This window comes from Doryrhamphus excisus, linkage group LG14 (genome assembly GCF_037039965.1).
Source record: "Doryrhamphus excisus strain RoL-2023G ecotype Guam linkage group LG14, RoL_Dexc_Guam_v1.1, whole genome shotgun sequence".
Taxonomy (NCBI): Eukaryota; Metazoa; Chordata; class Actinopteri; order Syngnathiformes; family Syngnathidae; genus Doryrhamphus; species Doryrhamphus excisus.
The window spans coordinates 7842176-7862906 of NC_136370.1; the positions used below are offsets into that span (position 1 = coordinate 7842176).

A 20731-nucleotide genomic window follows, 5' to 3' on the forward strand; every position below is an offset into this window, starting at 1 on the left:
TTGTACAGTTTTATACCGCAAATATACATTTTTAAAATACTTTTCAAAACTTTAAATATTTTTAATTGAATCTATAAGCTTTCCTGTAAAAATGATGCTGACAAATATTTTTTACATTTTTACTATTAGATCGAAACAATGCAAACAATACCTTCCATTTTATTTTTGATTAGATACAGTATAACATCACATTTACAACACAGTGCAGCTTAATTGATGAAGATCAGTATCAGTAGCTACGTTGTGGCAAGTAAAAAAAAAACTGTGACATTTAAAAAGCCCATATCATAAATCACAACAATAGTATTTTTTTTGTAATATGTGTAATACATAGGACCAGAAGGACGTTTCTTCTCATGTACAGCTGTTTCTGCTTGCTTACAAATAACTCCCTACTGGTAACAGAGCTATTATTGACCGGCCAGGGGGAATTTTCACGTCTATCCTGTTTTGAGAGGAAGTTTTTCATCAAATGTTGAAGTGTCTTTGGCTCTCAGCAGCCTCCTCCATGTTTCCTGCCCAGAGGCGGCATGTAGAAGGGCTTTAAGGCCACCTTTTGTGACTCGGACTGTGAAGAGAAAAAATACATTATACCACATAATACTAAATCAATGAAAGCGTGGTTTAAGTTTACCTTGGCCAAACGTGACTGGCATTTCTTGGAGGCGATGGCTGGCAGGGTGCCCCTGTGGGTGAGTGTGAACGCGGGCGAAGCCGGGAAAGACCGCTGTGGCCCCGTGACAGCCATGTTGAGTTTGGGCAGCTCAGTAGTGTAATGGGGGATGTTCCGTCTGCAGAGGGGCTCTGCTACGTTCTTTGTGTTGTGCTAAAGAAAGAGGGAGAGATGCTTTCCTTGAATAAATCATACATTAAAATAGATATAGGCGGCACGGCGGTCTAGTGGTTAGCGCGCAGACCTCACAGCTAGGAGACCAGGGTTCAATTCCACCCTCGGCCATGTCTGTGTGGAGTTTGCATGTTCTCCCCATGCATGCGTGGGTTTTCTCCGGGTACTCCGGTTTCCTCCCACATTCCAAAAACATGCTAGGTTAATTGGTGACTCCAAATTGTCCATAGGTATGAATGTGAGTGTGAATGGTTGTTTGTGCCCTGTGATTGGCCGGCGACCAGTCCAGGGTGTATCCCCCTCTCGCCCGAAGACAGCTGGGATAGGCTCCAGCACCCCCTGTGACCCTCGTGAGGAAAAAGCGGTAGAATGAATGAAAATAGATATAATACTTACACCAATTAAAGGGGTGGGCCTCGTGTGTCTCCCCCTCATTTGTTTGCCAAGTCGAGTGGGTCGCCACAGAAGGTCAGAGGAGACTCCATCAGCTTTTTTCTCTGCCAACCTGAAAGCAAATATGCCTGAAAAATTATTTACAAAATATAAAGTTGCATAATTTCACAGAATTGGGAAACATTCATTGGGAATTCAGTCAAACCAAAACAGAATCTTAACCAAAGCAAATGTTTCCATAAGAAAAAAAATTATCTTATTAATAGGAAGTATATGTCCAAAATTTCCATTGGTAATGTATACGTATCTAATGTAAATATGCCATATGTACCGAATTTCCCGAAAGTATGCGTGCCTCAGGGCAGTTTCTGCCGTGATGCGTTCGTCGGCATCATAGGCCAGCATCTGATACAGTAGAGACAAAGCTGGGGCCGGGCAGTCTGGAATAAGGCGTGAGATTCCGGAGCCTTTCTTAACAGGGAAGTTGAAATGCATCGCTCTGGATCTGTCAAGCATCAAACATCACGCCGTCACCAATGTACTGTACATAGCCGACCCTCAGGTAAGTCAGTTTGTGCAAGATGATGAATGAGTGACATAACCTACTGCTTGAATTTCCGCAGCACGCTTTGATCAGGAGTTCCCAACACATCGTGGATCTTGGCGATCTGGTCCAATTCGTTGGTGCCGGGGAAGAGAGGATTCAAGCTGAAAAGACAACGACATGAATGGAGTGAGCCCATGTCATGCCTCCCTGGAGAGGTTTTCGGGGCACATCTGACTGGTAGGAGGTCTCGGGAGGCCCAGGAGAGACTATGTCTCTCAACTAGCCTGGGAACATGCCAGGATCCACCTGGAGGAGTTGACCAAAGTGGCCGAGGAGAAGGTATTCTGGGCTTCCCACGACCTGAGCTCGGATAAGCGGTCGGAGATGGATGGAAAAATATAATACATACTCTAATATATATAATAATTAAGTACAATACACCCCAAAGATGACAATTAGAATTTTTTGGGGGGGTAAAATATAACAAATAATAATAATACATTTTATTTGTATAGCGCTTTTCAAAATACTCAAAGACACTTAACAGAAGAGTGAAGTTGAACAACGCAAGTAAACCGAATAGAAGACACACCAAAATACAACATTGATTAGTTGATTGATCAAGTTATTGCCTGGCAAAAATGTAAAGACCCGATGTTCATGAATGCACCTTGTGTTCTTGACTGTGCCATACGCTTCCATGGCTGCCACAAGATGTGTGCTATGTTTATGGGCGACTTAGTCAAGTTTGAGCAGGAGGGGTAAGGACTTATTATTGTGGAGTGGAGACTTTACAGAAACCGTCTTTACAACACACAGCTGCAGATGTCTGCTGGAGAAGAGCGCACCATGACGAGAGTTATTTGAGAAGTTTGACTGCAATTTGCCGTCACCGCTTTGCATGGAGGTGTGATGATCGGTCCCACCATCTCTTGGGACAAAATGTTCAGATTCCTCGGCCTGCTTCCCCGACCAACCACGCCTACTCTCCTGTAATCGGTCAAGTGTCGGCTCCTTCCTCCCTGCCGACACTTAGAGTGACCCCCCTAAAATATACCCTTCCCGTGGAGTTACCTCATGACCTCAAAGAAAACACAGCCGGCGCTCCAGATGTCCATCTTCAGGCTGTAATAGCCGTCAGTGAGGAGGCACTCCGGGGCTCGGTACCAGCGGGTGGAGATGTACTCTGTGTGGGGGGGTTTGGAATGCACGCTCCTGCACGAGCCAAAGTCTCCCAGCTTCAGAACGTTGTGCTAAAAAAAATGAATAATTTTACGATATAACTTATTATTGTGGTTATATCTGTCAGAAGAGTTGAGCGATATTATCTGTGTAAAAGTGGGATGTGAAAAAAAAGTGAATATCATGAGATTTTCCGCTTACTTTGATGAGAATGTTTTCTGGCTTTACGTCTCTGTGGAAGATCCCGCAGCTGTAAAGCCGAAACAGTCGGAAGTTAGCCTCCAAATTAAATCGCCTTATATAATAATTAGTTTAATATCAGTGCAAGGTAATGTGGAAATCATACATTTTGGATTTCACTTCACAAAATGCTGGAAACATTGAAACTATTGCTATAAAAAAAAGACAGTTACCCACAGGACTGCTATCTATCTGTGGCAAGTAGTGTCAAATTTATTTGTGGCAGGCCGCACAAATATCTTTTTGACACCAATAATAGCAAATAGGAAAGGTATGACGGTAACCATAGATAGACCTTGGAAATATTTAAATATCTAAATACAGAGATACCTTGGTTTTGGCTATTAATTAATTCAAAAATCATCCAAAAAATGTATAAAACTGAGGCAAAAAATTATGTCAATCAAATAATCTATTCCAGACACAAAAATATTAATTAAAAAAATAATTTTACAGACATACATTTTATCATAAAAATGCACAAACAGTGACTTAGCAACATGTTGGGTTTATTGTTTGGCCACTTGATTTACATGCAGAATTGTCCCGTGTCCAATTGGAACCTCCGGCTAAGGGCTAATGACATTTTTTTTTGGGTCTACAAATTTACTTTTTTTTGTTCCATAACCTTCAGGAGCTTTAAGGAAGTTCCAAATGACTGTCTTACTGCGTCCAAACTTTGCAGTAATGGTGCGCTGTATGAAGCCTTGCCTATGCAGCGCAACAATCCAACCGTATTTTTTGGTCTAACTTATTTTTACACTTGTACAAAAGTTAGTAACAATAGAATGTGACTTGAAACATCACTTTGTAGTTAATAAAATATGTTTGATTAATGAATAATTGATATGCTTGATATGGTAAAAATGAAAGTTACCTGTGCATGTGGTCAAGTGACTTACACAGCTGGTACATGTAGTGTCTCACCGTCTGATCCGGCAATGGCGTTTGTCTTGCTGCGAGGCACAACATTATTCCGACAAAATCTCATTTTTATTGTAGTGTTTCTACACTTTTGGGAGTCAAAGTCCCGCCCACCTTTAATGAGCTCATATATGTTCATCTCCATCAGCTCGCAAATCAACGACACGGTGCCGCTTTCTTTGTCACTGAAACGACAAATCGGAAAATATTACAGTATCTCAAAAAGTATTTTTATTATACTTCTCTGCTTTAAATTGTAAATGTATTTTTTTTTATAGAAAGTGGTTTGACGGTGATATCTGCAAGTCAATTCCAATTTCCAGCTGGAAAAGTCTTAAACAAGATGTGATGTTGTGTTACTGCATGTTTTTAAGTACAATATTGTGTACTGTATGCCTGTAAATGTTTGATTCCACATGTGAGCGGCACACTATAGGGTTTAGTGTGTAAAAAAAAAAGGCATGATTAGGGTTTTCACCAGTTTTTCTGTGGAGGTCCTTAAATGTAACACAGATGAATACTCTATGTCAGGGGTCTCAAACACGTGGCCCGCGGCAGGACACTAGTTTGAGGCCCCCGCCTTGATATGAAAGTTTAATGTTAATGCGGCCCGCGCAAGTTTGATATGGATGCTGTATGGTATCATGTACCCAGAAAAAATTATTACCTTTGATTAATGTTCATGTTAAAGGTTAAATAACTGTTAATAGTTATCCTCCCTATCCGTGTGGAAGTGGTAAGTTTTTGGCTATTTATGTTTAAAGGAAATAACTTGAAGGCTACCGTTTAGGTCGCTAGCTCTCTAGTTTGCGAGTTAGCATGTGTCTCAAGACCCTGCAGTTGCGCAATATGTTGTAAATAAATAAAAATGTGACTATAGTCGTGTTTTGTCATGTCTACAGGGCTCTAATAATGCTTTGTTCATTTTAATCTGAAAAAAATAATGTCTACCCACCAACTATATGTGGTTTCTTAAGTTTTTATTATTTGCCATTTAATTATTATTATTATATTTATTTATTACTGATTGATTTTCTTTATTTTTGATTTGTTTATTTATTTGTCATCTTTTTTTGTGTAGAAAAATAAAAAGTAAGATATCTGAGAACAGTGGAATGTTTTATCAGAGCTTTTCTTGTAGAAAATCGGAACCAAAACAAAGTTTATTCATTTTTCTGTTTTTAATAAATGCGTTTTTTGTTTTTTTTTCTGGAAAACCTGATGCGGCCCAGCCTCGCCCAGACCCGAGTTCCAGTGGCCCCCAGGTAAATTGAGTTTGAGACCCCTGCTCTATGTATTTCATGTAAATATGTGGCAACTCAAGTGATTAACAGGTTAATTGTGTGTTATCAGGCAAGTCTTGTAAGGTGGCATGTTAGAAGATGAAGAAAGAACTCACAAAACCAGGTCATGCAGCTGGATGATGTTGGCATGAGGGCTGAGTCTCCTCATCGCCTGAACCTCCCGCAGGTTGTTGGCCTGCTCCACACTAACACAATAACACAAGTTTTCTTCATGAAACCACAGGCTTATATGGTAATGGTAATGGTAATGGTAATGGTAATGGTTTAATTTCATTTGAACATGCATCAGATTACAATTGAGAGCATCCCATAATCAGTTCACAGTTCCACATGTCCAAAAGGAGTAGGAAGAAGCAAAGCTTATTAAATCCTACCCCTCCATCTGGTACTTTTACAATCAGTAACTGTTACATTTGTTCACTTCCTGCTTTCCCAATATAATTTAAGTTTTTTTTTTTTTTTTTTTTTACCAAAGTACGGGGTGATATGACCATACAATGACATGTTATCTGAGTAACATCAGCGTTCACCTGTTAATGGTCTGCTTCATTGTTTTGCACGCGTAGTATTTCCCATCCTTCAGGCTCTGAGTTTTGACCACCTCGGAGAAGCTGCCCTCTCCGATCTTCTTGATTATTTTGTAGCCTGCAACAACGACAGCAAGACTGAGCTCATTTGCGCATAGCAACAGCAGGACAACTGCTCATTAGACAGTGAATGCAGCAATTCAATCAGCCCTGATTGGATAATAAAACTTATTGCGTTAGGGAATTGGGATTTTAGCGAGGGAAGGATGTTTCATCCATCGTTCCTGAGGGAGCGTACTTCTCATCTTTTTCACGTGTTGTTTTTTTCACGTATATTTAAGCCCCAAATGTATTTTTTTATATATTATATTATTAGCTATTTTAGCAAACAAACTTGAATTTAAATTTAATTCCCGCAAATCGTTCATTAATACATTTATTTATTTACATTATTTTATGCAAGTCTCTAACATAGTTTTAGTTATTGATTTATTTTTAAATCTCCGGCACCCCTGAGCCTGTGTACCACCAGTGATACTTGTACCACAGTTTGAAAACATCCTAAACAAAGATTGGAAATGCCTGCATGGAGTATAGAGTTGCACCCCCCCCCTCCCCCGCAGCTTCATTTTTTCACATTTTTCACAGCCAATTAATATCATATTGTGATTCCTCGCTGTTTCTCAGTTGAGTACGGCCTATTATTAGTCTACAAATGTGCATATGTAAGCAAATTGTGTGTACTAAATGAAGTATTTTCAAGCATAAAAATGACTAAATTAATGATAAAATAAGGCATTCAGCACACATACTGTGTTCAGGCTTGGGTATGTATATCTAACGTAATATCATCAAATGAAAAGTTGCAGTTTTTTCATAGGTTAGTGGTTGGGTGTAAGAACTGTGTCTGTATGTGTAACTTAAATACGCACATAGGGTGTATTTCATCATTTGGGGCCCTCCACTTCCTACTACACTGGCAAAATCTAGAACATTCTCATAAAATATTTGCTCTGAAAATTGTATTCTACTATGTTGAGAAGTAGCATCAATTGTTTTGTACATTTAGCATGTTTAAATGTAAAACAATAATGATGATAATTACTTTTTTTTAATTAAGAGTGGGGTCCCGCACGGGTCAATTCTCAGACTTTTAATCTTTTAGCTTTACATCCATTCATCCATCTTTTATGTGGCTTATCCTGATTAGGGTTGCAGGCTATGCTGGAGCCTATCCTAGGCTGATTTCGGACAAGCCTGGACTAGTCACCATGCACTTATAAACCACACATACTGTAAAAACCATTCACACTTACTGTACATTTATACCGATGGGCAATTTAGAGTCACAAATAAACCAATTTTAGCATTACACATTACAGAAATATTTTTGTGTATGTATCTCTTTGAATAATCAACACTTGCACTAACCTGTGCAAAAATGGTAATAATAATACTGCCAAAATAACTGTTAATATATTTAGTAAATGCGAAATGGAAGTGGATTCGAGGTCGGTGAGCAGAAATACACACATACACATACGCATAGCGGTCAAATTATACTTACAGTGCATTCCTCCGACACGTTTATATTTGGAGCAGGCATTTTATTTATTGTTTTTTTTGTTTTGTTTTTTAATAAAATGCCGAAAAGGACGAAGCGAAGTCGCCTCGAGAGTGCTAGCCTAGCTTCAGTAGTGAGAGCTGTTAGCTTGACCGTCGCCTAGGTAACGGAGCACGTTTTCGCCCTCCCCTCTTGACCCGACGAGAGAAGCCGGCCACTTCGGTCGGAAGTCTGCAACCTATGAGGTTATTCGCTCAGAAAGGCGACTGATATCAAGCGTGTGGGTGACCTACTGTAAAATATTTGAATTATACCCACAGGCCCTTATTATTTAACGCCGAATTGTTGTTCTTACCCTTTTTCCAGAGATGGGTGGTGATGGCTAGCTTGCACGTCTTCTCGCCGGGCTTCGGGCTGTGGCGGTTCTGCACATCCACAACATCTCCGGTGTTGTTCCAGTCACTGTTAGCCCCATTTTTCCATGCATTCCGGAGGTTTGCCCTGTTTTTAACGCCAATCAACCAGTTGGAGTAGTGCATCATTAGTGCACATGGAATTTGAGGATGTCTAGCAAGCATGAATTTTGTATACAAAAATGCAACAGTCACTATTTGATGTAGTAAATTAATGTCAAAGCGTAAGCGAAAAGCAGTGAATCATCACCACATTCAGTGATTCCACTCCCTCCTGCACAGCACAAAAAAGCATCTGTCATTATTGCCCCTCGTCGGATTCCGTACTTGTATTCAATGCTCATGCTCATGCTCAGTAACCCGGCTAGTCTTTATTTCGCAAAATTAACATAGTTTTATGATTGTAACACATATTAGTTAAACGTGAAAACACGAATTTCCAAAGCACATTTAATTGACGTTATCGGGGAGACAAATGCCATAAAAATACAAGTTTTGCTCCGCGTCGGCTTCCCTACTTGTATGCCTCACTGCGCATGCTCCATAATCACCCCTGATCAGCAAAGTGTGGCACAAGCTAGTCTTATCATTTTGTTTGACATTTTTTCTCCCTTTAATACACAATAATTAAACATGAAAACACGATTCACCACAGCGGATATTAGGGCTGTTATCGCGGAGATAAATGCCAAGTAGGTGACACATTTTCCGCCCCCAATCAAGCTAACTTGTCTCATCTGGGAGGTTCTAGCCAAAATGCTAACGTGTTTACGCTCTTTTCCACGCCATTCATTTCTTTTTTTGTGTCGCTTTTCGTTTTCTTTGACAGCTACATCGGCATGAGAGTGAACAACGTGTACGACATCGACAACAAGACGTACCTCATTCGGCTACAAAAGTAAGGACCTCGCTAAAACACTCATTACGCTAGATGTGTGTTCTTTTAATAAGTTTACTACTGTACAGTTTAATGCCGTGACGTCAGCATAGATGTAAAGCTGTGATGACGATTATGACCGCTTCCAGTCCATTTGTATTATTTAGAGGGTTTTTTTTAACCAAGATCCATAGTTTTATTTACAGTGTTCCAATAACATTAACACCGTCAAATAGGTTCATTAAACAAAATTATCAAAACATGAACAGCATGATGAAGACGTCTATATTCAATATAGTCTACATGCTACATCAAGTAGCAATACGAGCCACCTGTTGTGAAATTTGCCATTCAAATGAAAGGAACATTCCTAATGTTTTGCAGTATAATACATTATTATCTTTGTAAATGCATACATATATTGAACTGGATCACATTAGATGGTTTGTATTTTTGCTGAAAAGGCCTGACAGCAAAGCCATTCTCCTGCTTGAATCGGGCATCCGGATCCATTCCACAGACTTCGAATGGCCGAAGAACATGATGCCTTCGGGCTTTGCAATGAAAGTAAGATGTTTTTTTTAAACAAGCTTAGTTATTCTGGTATTAGTGTTTCATTGTGTCAGTGCTGAGAATGTGGCAATTTCTAATCAAGAGTTTAAAGGGGCCCTTCCACATCATGTAGAACAAGAGAGCGGAATATTTAAAACATATACAGAAGTCTGGAAAGTTGGAATTGTTGGATAAGGTAATTTACTTAAGGTAGTCTGCATGCATATATGTAAAGGCCATGTCCTTCTAGTGCCGCAAGCACCTGAAGACACGACGGCTGACACAGGTGAAACAGCTCGGGATTGACAGGATCGTCGACATTCAGTTTGGCTCTGATGAGGCCGCCTATCACCTGATCGTCGAGCTCTATGACCGGGTAGGAGGATATCATAGGCTCAAACACATAATACAGTATACAGAATATATCAATATGCGTATGTTGTGTGTGTGCAGGGTAACATCATTCTTGCAGACCATGAGTACACCATCCTGAATCTGCTGCGATTTCGCACAGCCGAGGCAGAAGACGTCAAGATTGCTGTGCGGGAACGGTACCCAATAGAGAGCGCACGACCCCCAGAACCGCTCATCTCTCAAGAAAGGTACTTAGCGTCAATTATATAATGGCCATGGTGTTCGGTTACTCAACTGCAGAGAGTACAGTGTGTCTGTTGGAGGTAGGGTTTCATTGGAGAGAGATACCTTTTTTATTACGTATGCAGACGCATTTTCAACTGTCTAGGTGTTTAATATTTTAAAACAATGATACTTTATATATTTACTGTACAGTGTATGTATATTGTAACATAAATATGCATTACAACAAATAAAATATTAACTATTGTAAGGAATAATAAACAATATATATATATTTCCCAAATAAATTATGTGCCTAGAGCATTTTAAAATAATTAAATAGTTTTAAATAATAAATAATTACATTAATTTTGTGAAGAAGTTTTTGGAGAATTTTTTGGAGAATTTTTTACAAATGTTCATTAAAAAATACAATAATTAAAAAATATTTACATTCAGAAATGCATGCTTTTAATACAACAATGACAATATACATATATTATTTAGTAATGGAGCCTCATTTTTTAAACTTTTTTTTAAAAATATAGACTCACTGAAATCATCAGCAAAGCACCAAATGGCGAGCAAGTGAAAAGGGTGCTGAACCCTCACCTTCGTAAGTAACATCTTTAATTTCACTACATTCAAATGAAATATCATTTTTCATTTCATCATATTTTATGACCTTCCACAGCTTATGGAGCCGCTCTAATAGAACATTGTTTAATTGAAACTGGACTGCCAGGCTCAGTCAAAGTTGACAGTCAAGTGGAGGCTTCCCAAGGTATGTCAAGGCAGGCTTACTGCTGATAGCCATGTGCAAAATCTTTTCTTTATTTTAATATTTATATTATTTCAGCTGCACCTAAAATCCTAGAAGCCCTGCAAATGGCTGAGACATACATGGAAAAAGCAGAGAACTTTAGTGACAAAGTATGTAATGTGACTTTTTTTCCCATCTTGCCCACCCCATGTCATTTTTAAAAACAATTCTTTTGTTTTATTGAAGGGCTTCATCATTCAAAAGAGTGAGAAGAAGCCAAGTTTAACTCCAGGGAAAGCCAGCGAAGAGCTGCTCACGTAAGTCACATTACACAATGCTATGTATGCCCTTTAACTATGAATAATAGTATGCCATGCTCAAGTGCCTGTGAATATTCTCATTGTGTTTACAGTGTTCCCTCGTTTATCGCTGGTGATAGGTTCCCAAAATAGCTTGCAATAGATAATATCCCGAAGTAGCCAACTTTTTTTTTTATGTTTAAACCCCTCATCATATACTTTATTCAGGATATATATATAATTTATAATATTGTTTTTAATCATGTTATTATTATTTATAATTTCACTAATTTGACCGTGCCTCTTCGTCATCCTGGCGCCCTTCTTCTGTACTGTAGCGTTTTTGTATCCTGGTTAAAACGTATTGCTCCTTTCGTCGTATTTTCCTCCTTCCATAATGGGACCCTACACCTGCAACTTCTTCTTCGTCTTTTGTGTCTTGGGCGCACCTGCAGGATCCTTTGACAATGCCGAACGTTTCGTCAACATTGTGGGTGTTGTCCAGGAAGTCTGCAACAGGTGAACCACGATGTCATGAGGGAACACTGTACTCAAGTGTGTATAGTAAAGCCTAATATCTGAGCGGTTTAAGATAATAAATGAAAATATGCATCTAACATGTAACAACAATATTAGTTGTATGTAGTATGACATCAAGTCATTTACATATAAACTGACAAATCCACCCTAATAAAAAATGTATGTTTTACAGTTATGATGAATTTCATCCGTTCCTCTTTGCCCAACATTTAAAAAGCCCCTACTTGGAGTTTGATACTTTTAACAAGGTAAACACTCCCAATTTATCACATCAGGCTAATCTCCACTGTGTTTCTGCTGCCGTGATCTCTTGTGATGTTGTCTTCTCAGGCGGTAGATGAGTTTTTCTCCAAGATGGAGAGCCAGAGGATCGACATGAAGGCTTTGCAGCAGGAGAAGCAAGCCTTGAAGAAGTTGGAGAACGTCAAGAGGGACCATGAGCAAAGACTGGAGGCCTTGCATCAAGTTCAGGTAAAGCCGTGAAGAAGAAAGACGAAGAAAGAGAAGCTGTGGTGAGACATGCTCTTTGTGCCTCACAGGAAGTGGACAGAGTGAAAGGTGAGCTTGTGGAGATGAACCTGACCGTGGTGGAGAGGGCGCTGCAGGTGATCCGCAGTGCTCTAGCCAACCAGGTGGATTGGACAGAGATCGGAATGCTCGTCAAAGAAGCGCAAGCCGCCAGTGACCCCGTGGCGTGTGCCATCAAGGAGCTGAAGCTGCAGACCAATCACATCACCATGCTTTTAAAGTAGGACCCTAAATTTTCCACAAGTAGTGTGCAACAAAATGACCAACTGCCTTTTTTTTTTAAATTCTAGGAATCCGTACATTAACGAAGAAGACCAGGAGGAAGAAGTCTTGAAGGAGGCCAATGAGGAGAAGGGCAAGAAAAACAAAAACAAAGACAAAGGACAGAACAAGAAGCTGCAGAAGAACAAACCCATGCTGGTGGATGTGGATCTTGGCCTGTCAGCATACGCCAATGCCAAAAAGTAAGTGTAGTTTAAGTACAGTAGATCCCCCTATTCAATAGTAAAAAAACATGAATAATGTACATTTAATATGAGATTTTAATATGCCTCTCACTTTTATTAAATACAATTTAATTTATAAACTACTCACTACTTATAATCAACAATGAAAGATGATCTATTGGAGAAAAGATACAATCTCATGCACGGTGTAGCCTTTAGCTTGGATGTCAGGTTACTGCAATATAATAAAACAAATTAAGATTATATAGTATGAACAAATATTATTAATTGATAAGAAATTGGTGACTATACGGTACTGTGAATGGTTATATTGTAGCTACTCTAGCAGCAACATGCATGAAGAAAATTGCATTTATCTCCCTGGTCTTGTGCAGCCATTTGTTGCTTGGCAAAATTCATGAGATAGTAATTATTTTCTCCAACGACCAATTAAACAAAACACAGAGGGACAGCTGTGCCACACCCCAGAGAAAGGACAGGGAGGGTCGGCAGCAACACATGGACATTATTCTTACACTATAGCACTGTAAGGATGCTGACCTCATATACTGTACCATATTCTGTCTATTTATTTACTGACTTATAGAGTACCAGATGTTTATTAGTGGTAAGGTGTTTATTAGTGGGGAGGCCTATTTACACAATGCAATGTCAGAAAAATATTATAGTTTATAGTTATTATATTACACCCCCCCCTCCACAAATATATAATCACACTTATTTTACAAAAAATGTATTTTGCAAAATAGTACAGTACGTTTATTGGGATGAGGCCTTTTTTGTAAAAGTTTAAAAAAATAATATTACAGTAAATAATACCTTATTTAAAAAAAATGATAATGATGCATTACCATATTCAGTATATGTATTTACTTGCGTTTACGTTTGTTAGAGGTAGGTGTATTAGTGGGTCGGCCTATTTGTACAATGTAATTTGATTAAAATACTATATTCTTAATTCCTAAAATACTGTATATTTAGCAAAATATAGTATTATGTTTAGTGGGTTCAGCCCTTTATTTGAAAAAAAAGGTGTTATATTAAATATGACCTTGTTAAAAAAAATTATGATGGTTACCATATTTCATATATATGTATTTATTTAGAGTACCGTGTGTTTATTGTGGTAATTTAGTGGTAAGGTGTTTATTAGTGGGGAGGCCTTTTTGTACAATGCAGTTTTTTTTTTCATTTGTTCCCACAAAATACTTAAATAAAATATTTAGCAAAATATGTTTATTGGGATGAGGCTTTTTGCCTTTACAAAAGTATATTTTATATTATTAAAGTATCGTCCTCATAAAGTATCGTAATGATACTTATTATATGTTTAATATATTATATTCAATATAAAATCTACATAATATATTTTGTACTCATTGTACACAGATTGACCTTGACCCCCCCCCCCCCCCCCGCGACCCTCATAAGGATAAGCGGTAGAAAATGAATGAATGTACACAGATTGTTCGCCCCATAATTTACAGCAATTTTTTTTAACTCCACCAAAAACACCAGCTTTACAGATGCCACATCGGTGTGTGTTTGTGTTGAAGACGTCTACAGCATAGCACTGTGCTGTCAGCCGGAGTAAAGGTCATGATATGTATCCTTTCAAGGTACTACGACTGCAAGCGCAGTGCTGAGAAGAAGGAGCAGAAAACGATCCAAGCGGCAGATAAGGTAAGAAAGCGGTTCTGCTCTTATCTCGCCATCAAGCCCACAGTGACTTCCCACTGACGATGCTCCAATGCCTTCATTCAAGGCCATGAAATCCGCAGAGAAAAAAACCCAGCAAACCCTGAAAGAAGTCCAGACGGTGACCACCATTCAGAAGGCCAGAAAGGTTTACTGGTGGGTGACTGCTCCACAGCTGCTGATTGCTCTTATTTAGGAGATCCTGGTGTCCACTCCATTCTATTTGTTGTTCTTCTGTTTGGCAGGTTTGAGAAGTTCCTGTGGTTCATAACCTCTGAGAACTACCTCGTCATCGCAGGAAGGGATCAGCAGCAGAACGAGATGATCGTCAAGCGCTACCTGCGGGCCGGTAAAGAAGGACCACATGTTTTAAAGTCAGAGGTCATACACTCTCTTAATTCATCTTTACAATCCAGGCGACATCTATGTCCATGCTGACCTCCACGGTGCAACCAGCTGTATTATCAAAAACCCCACAGGTCAGCCTTCCTGTCTCCCGATTGTCTACACACAGAATTTAAGAAATTCCCAATTGATGTCTTCATCTTTGCTACAGGTAACCCCATCCCCCCTCGTACCCTGACAGAGGCGGGTACCATGTCTGTGTGCTACAGCGCCGCCTGGGACGCTAAGATAGTCACCAGTGCTTGGTGGGTCCACCATCATCAGGTGAGTTCAGGATACAAGAAATCAGCGTGTTTTTTTTGTTGTATTTTTGTGTTACGTCAGGGGTGGTGCTGGAGCCTATCCCAGCTGTCTTCTGGCGAGAGGCGGGGGTACACCCTAGACTGGTCGCCAGCCAATCACAGGGCACATATAGACAAACAACCATTCACACTCACATTCATACCTATGGACAATTTGGAGTCGCCAATTAACCTAGCATGTTTTTGGAATGTGGGAGGAAACCGGAGTACCCGGAGAAAACCCACGCATGCACGGGGGAGAACATGCAAACTCCACACAGAGATGGCCGAGGGTGGAATTGAACCATGGTCTCCTTGCTCCTGGTCTGCGCGCTAACCACTAGACCGCCGTGCCGCCCCAAACTTTTATTAGTGTGGTATAATAATAATAGTAATATTGAGGTTGTATATGTTTGAATACATGCTGTAAAATGATGGAAACGTTCATTACATGAGCTGTTGTTGTTGTAGGTGTCCAAAACGGCTCCTACAGGAGAGTACCTGACCACCGGTAGCTTCATGATTCGAGGTATGGTATGTTAATTCCCACTTTGAACACTGTGATGAAACACACTAACGAATCAATGATCACTTTTTCTCCTCAGGGAAGAAAAACTATCTTCCGCCTTCCTACTTGATTATGGGATTTGGCTTCCTCTTCAAGGTAAAGCACCAAAGCCTGTATGTCAGGGGTCTCAAACTCAATTTACCTGGAGCTAGGTTCTGGGTGAAGCCGGGCCGCATCAGGTTTAAAAAAAAAAACAAAAAACGCATTTATTAAAAACTGGAAAAAAAAATCAATAAAAAAACTATCTTCAATGCTTTTGCTTCTGCTATACCCTACACTTTTTCAGTACTTTGGTTCTGGTTTTCCACACCAAAATATCTGATAAAACATTCCACTGTTCTCAAATATCTTCATTTTTATTTTTCTATACACAAAATAAGATAATAAAATAAACAAATTAAGAATAAAGACAATAAATCAATCAATCAGTAATAAATAAGTAAAATAATAATAAAACAGCAAATAAGAAAAACGTAAGAAACCACATACAGTTGATAGGAAATTATTTTTTTCAGATTCAAAAGTACAGTATTAACAGTTATTTAACCTTTAACATGAACATGAATGAAACGTAATAATTTGACCTAATTAGCAAGTTAGCATCGTACTCAGTTCCATCTGGGAGCAGCGTCGTAACTTTAACAACATGTTTGATGAGATGCTTTATCTTGACGTGTATTTTCCCTTTTATTCCAAATCATTTCCTGCATTTATTTGTACCCAGCGTCATAAGCCTTTAGCTTCATTGCTAATCCAAAGCAAAACAGGGCGGGGTAACAGGGTAGGGTAACAGTATGGGCGGGGCAAAATCATGTTAATTGTATCCGGTGTGCACACAGCTTTAAGCTGTCATTTCAACATTAAACTTTGGTATCAAGGTGGGGGCCTCAAACTAGCGTCAAATGTGGCCCGCGGGCTGCAAGTTTGAGACCCCTGCTGTATGTGATACTGCATGTACATCCAACATTTTGTTTGCACCACGCTTCCAGGTGGACGAGCAGAGCGTGTTTCGGCACAAAGGCGAGCGTAAGGTGAAGACGGTGGAGGACGTAGAGGACGTGGCGTCCAGAACCGCTGAGCTGTTGGAGGAAGGGGAGGAGCTGATTGGTGTGTGTGTTGACGTCCATGATGCTATCATGCTAGCGTCAGAAGACTTACCGTGTTGCCCTTGCAGGTGACGATAGCGGTGCCGACGATGAAGCAGGAGGAGATGAGGACGCGGGAAATGGGAACATGGAAACGGAACATGGCTTGGAGTTAGAGGAGATCAAAGAGGAAGCGAGTGAAGAATTGAGCTACCCCGATACGACCATCGCTCTCACTCACTTGCAACCCAACAGGAACTCCCAGAACCTCTTCATCTCAAAGGAAGAGCCCACTCAGGTTTGAACTCCTCATGTGTGTCTTAAAGACGCACAAGCTGACATTGAATCTCCTTTCAGGCTGACGTCCACTTGCCAGGGAAGAAGCACATGCCGGTGAAACAAAGACGGTGAGTTTTGCCTAAAAACTGCACTTCTTGTTTTATCAAATCATATACCCTGATCATATGTGGAATGAGCCAGAATGGAAAAATTGGAATGAAAATTCCTGCTATATTTAAAATGCATTGCAATGGATCCTGAGTTCATTCCAAATATTAGGGTCCATCCGCTGTAGCTTGTACATTATATGTACATTATATATGTACAGTAATGAGTTGCCTCTTTTTGGGGTTTTTATATCTTTAAAGGACACAGCATTTAAGTCTCACATAAGAATTGTGTATGATGGGCAAAAATTCCCAAAAAAAAGTGTAGTTTTCCTTTAAGTCCCAACAGCGGCTGCCAGCATGGACCCTGCAGAGGTGCTCAAAAGAGTGTGAAAGCCAACAAGCTTGCTGAAGCATCACTCACCACTTCCGTATAGGCAATTTACATCACGTCGTGCCGCCAAGAAAAAAAGGAAGCCCCTGGAACGCCAGTATTGGAGTGGCGTTCAGATCCTCTCTGGAGTTTTGAAACGTTTTCATTGCAACTGGTTCCGCTTGATTTGTGCTCTTAGTGTGACAGTGGCTTTCCCATGTTTTCCATTGGAAAAGCCATTACACACCACCAAACAAAAACGTTACAAAAAGTGATTATGTATCTTCTGCCATCTAGTGGTCACTGCATATGTTGCTATCTTCGACACATTATTTGTAGTCAATAATCATTTTCAGACCAAGTGAAATCAGATAATTTCCCACAACACACCTGATGATCTCACATGACACACTAACATCCTGTGGTACAACCATTGGATAATCACTGCATTTGATTATTCAGGTGTCCATCCTCTCATGTTTTGGTCTTCTGATATTTCTTGCTAGAGATGAAAAGAAGAAGAAGCAGAAACAGGAAGAAGTGGCCGACCTTGACAAGAACACTGACATCACAAGCGCAGGACCTGACGTGGACCCCGGCTCTAAAAGTAGCGCCGGCCCTTCCCAGGCGCCACTGAAGAGAGGCCAAAAGGTTGTTAGCCTGGTTGTGGGCGTGTCGGATCACAGGATTTTGGAAGTCTCACATGTGCTGTCATTGTCGCAGAACAAGCTGAAGAAGATCAAAGAAAAGTACAAGGACCAGGATGACGAGGACCGTGAGCTCATGATGCAGCTGCTGGGGGTGGGTGTGGCTCCACAAACACACACACACACACACACACACACTTCTGAGCATAAGTCTAATCTTCTCTTCTTAGTCGGCCGGTTCCGCAAAAGAAGAGAAGGAGAAGGGAAAGAAAGGGAAAAAGGGAAAAGCGAAAGAGGAGCCTGTGAGGAAGCCCGCCCCTCAGAAGCCTCCTCCGAAGCCTCGCCAAGAGGAGGTTGTGGCCAAGAGACCACAGCAGACGGCAGGGGAGCATGAGGAGGCTGCTCCTGTAGAACAAGAGGACAAGGTATGTAATGTTTACATATTTTCCTTTCATTATTTTTATACCATCAATATTATTTTACTATTACATTTACATACATTATTTTTCGTTACATTGTCTTCTCAAAAATGAGGATGTTATCAATACTACAAGACATTGACATAGTGGACCCATTTTTGCATACAAATTGTCCGTTTGGGTGGGCGGCACGGCGGTTGAGTGGTTAGCGCGCAGACCTCACAGCTAGGAGGACCAGGGTTCGATTCCATGCATTCCATGCATGCGTGGGTTTTCTCCGGGTACTCTGGTTTCCTCCCACATTCCAAAAACATGCTAGGTTAATTGGTGACTCCAAATTGTCCATAGGTATGAATGTGAGTGTGAATGGTTGTTTGTCTATATGTGCCCTGTGATTGGCTGGCAGACAGCTGGGATAGGCTCCAGCACCCCCGCGACCTTCGTGAGGAAAAAGCGGTAGTGAATGAATGTTGATTTTCAGAAAAATTATGACACGCTAACTGTTCACTTCGGTTTAATCAGTTTAGAGATAAACCTGTAGAAAATGAATGAATGCTACATAATAGTGGTGCAAGAAATGTCTTGGAGTACATTGTACAATTTTAGTTTACAACAACAAAGAGGAGTTGAATATCCCTTTGCCAAGAAAGTCTTACAGTTAATAAAATGACTTTCAATATTTTACCCGGAAACACAATTAAAATGGATCCAAGTTTGGTTGCATTGTATATCAAAGAAATATCACTTTATATCCTGCATAGACTGACACTGTATGGTCTTTTAGGAGGACGACGTGGATCCAGACAACCCCGGGGCAGAGGTAGGTCCCCAATGCCATTGTTGGATTGCACAAAATAAACGCTCCCATGTCTTTTGTTTGTTGTCAGGAAGCAGAGAACCTACTCACCTCCCTAACAGGACAACCTCACCTTGAGGACGTACTGATGTTTGCAGTGCCCGCCTGCGCCCCTTACAGTGCACTCTCCAACTTCAAGTATGTCCAGTACAGAAGTTGTGTAATTAGCCATTAGAATGTAATGTTTTTTTTTTCCCTCCTACGCTTGCAGGTATAAAGTCAAGCTGACGCCAGGCAGTCAAAAGAAAGGAAAAGGTAAGAACTTGGTTAGATGATCCAGTTGGACTGGTGACAAGTCAAGGACCGATCTCGCTACGTGAACCACTATATGACTACTTTATTTTCACGTACCTCCCAGCTGCACGAACCGCACTTTTGAGCTTCATGAAAGCCAAAGAAGCTTCAGCGAGAGAAAAGGATCTACTACGCAGTGTTAAGGTAAGAAATTGTCAACATTTTTTCCCCCTCTTGAAGAAAAAATAAGTTTTTGTAAAACGACCATGATCCATCCTGCAGGATGTCGACCTGTCCAGGAACATGCCTGGCAAAGTGAAAGTGTCTGCTCCCAACCTGCTGGCCGCCAAAAGGAAGTAAGATGCGTCGATCATTGACACTGGACACTTGATACAGACTCTGATGACCAAAATCCGTCTTTGGAATGGAGACGAGGAATCATGTGAGGAACAAATTTCTTTTTGGGTGCATTTCATAGTCTCCGTTTACGCCCACAACATTAGGCACACCAGATTCAATGATAACTTTGTAAAAATTCTCTTTATACAGTATGTCCTGCTGTAAAATGATCATTTTGTGTGCTGTGGACCTTAGAAATAGACATCACGGTGGTGGCTTAGAAGTTCAAAACACTAACAAAAAGCAAAACAAATTACAATTACACCACTCGGAAGGTCAATGTACCAAATCCCAGAGTTACAGGAAGTGATAACGTTTGGGTAGCCACACGTTGTTGGTAGCCAAGAAGTGCAAAACACTTAACCAAACGTAAAACAAGTGAGAATGACACCACCTAGGAGGGGATTGTACTACAGAAATCAGACAGGAAGTTGTAACAATAGGAGTTGTGGGGGGTGTTGGCATCATGATTTGCCCGTTTTGTGGTCAACGAGAAAGAACAGATGTACTACAGGGCTCCACTAAACATTTTAATGAGGGCATAACAGGGGTAACATCCCCCTCTAGGTAGTGTCAGTGTTTTGTTGTGCCCCAACATTTACTGGAAAAGGAACGTACCAACTCCCCAAACGTCCAAAAGCTGGTGCAATTGTAATTTGTTTTGCTTTTTGTTAAAGTGTTTTGCACTTCTCGCCACCTTATCTTGCTTTTACTTTACTTTGTTTCTATTTAGCAAAGCGTTTTGTGAAAAAATTGTGGAAGCATAAAAATCTAAAAATATTTCTTTAACACATGGTGGCTAATTGGGCCAAAGCTGATCCTAAAGGAAGTACAGGA

At 40.3% G+C, this 20731-nt stretch overlaps 2 protein-coding genes across 2 annotated transcripts; one reads left to right on the top strand and one right to left on the bottom strand.

Moving 5' to 3' along the window:
• Positions 1–123: 123 nt before the first annotated feature.
• Positions 124–8919, bottom strand: mok (MOK protein kinase). The gene is given in 13 exon segments (XM_078795935.1): positions 124–568; positions 635–826; positions 1244–1352; positions 1572–1745; positions 1847–1948; positions 2862–3040; positions 3171–3219; positions 4087–4188; positions 4190–4318; positions 5533–5622; positions 5968–6082; positions 7884–8029; positions 8823–8919. Coding segments are annotated over 13 exon segments (1467 nt in total). The 5' UTR covers positions 8828–8919; the 3' UTR covers positions 124–493.
• Positions 8476–20726, top strand: nemf (nuclear export mediator factor). Its single transcript, XM_058090256.2, has 31 exons — positions 8476–8633; positions 8771–8839; positions 9283–9385; positions 9621–9746; positions 9824–9972; positions 10495–10562; positions 10641–10730; positions 10806–10879; positions 10956–11026; positions 11721–11796; positions 11879–12019; positions 12088–12296; positions 12367–12540; positions 14163–14226; positions 14309–14397; positions 14487–14590; positions 14658–14720; positions 14798–14910; positions 15399–15456; positions 15533–15591; positions 16485–16602; positions 16670–16878; positions 16938–16987; positions 17846–17990; positions 18063–18140; positions 18217–18411; positions 19190–19225; positions 19293–19399; positions 19473–19516; positions 19620–19699; positions 19778–20726. The coding sequence occupies exons 1-31, from the start codon at positions 8575–8577 to the stop codon at positions 19853–19855; spliced, it is 3099 nt and encodes a 1032-aa protein (XP_057946239.2). The 5' UTR covers positions 8476–8574; the 3' UTR covers positions 19856–20726.
• The last annotated feature ends 5 nt before the right edge of the window (positions 20727–20731 follow it).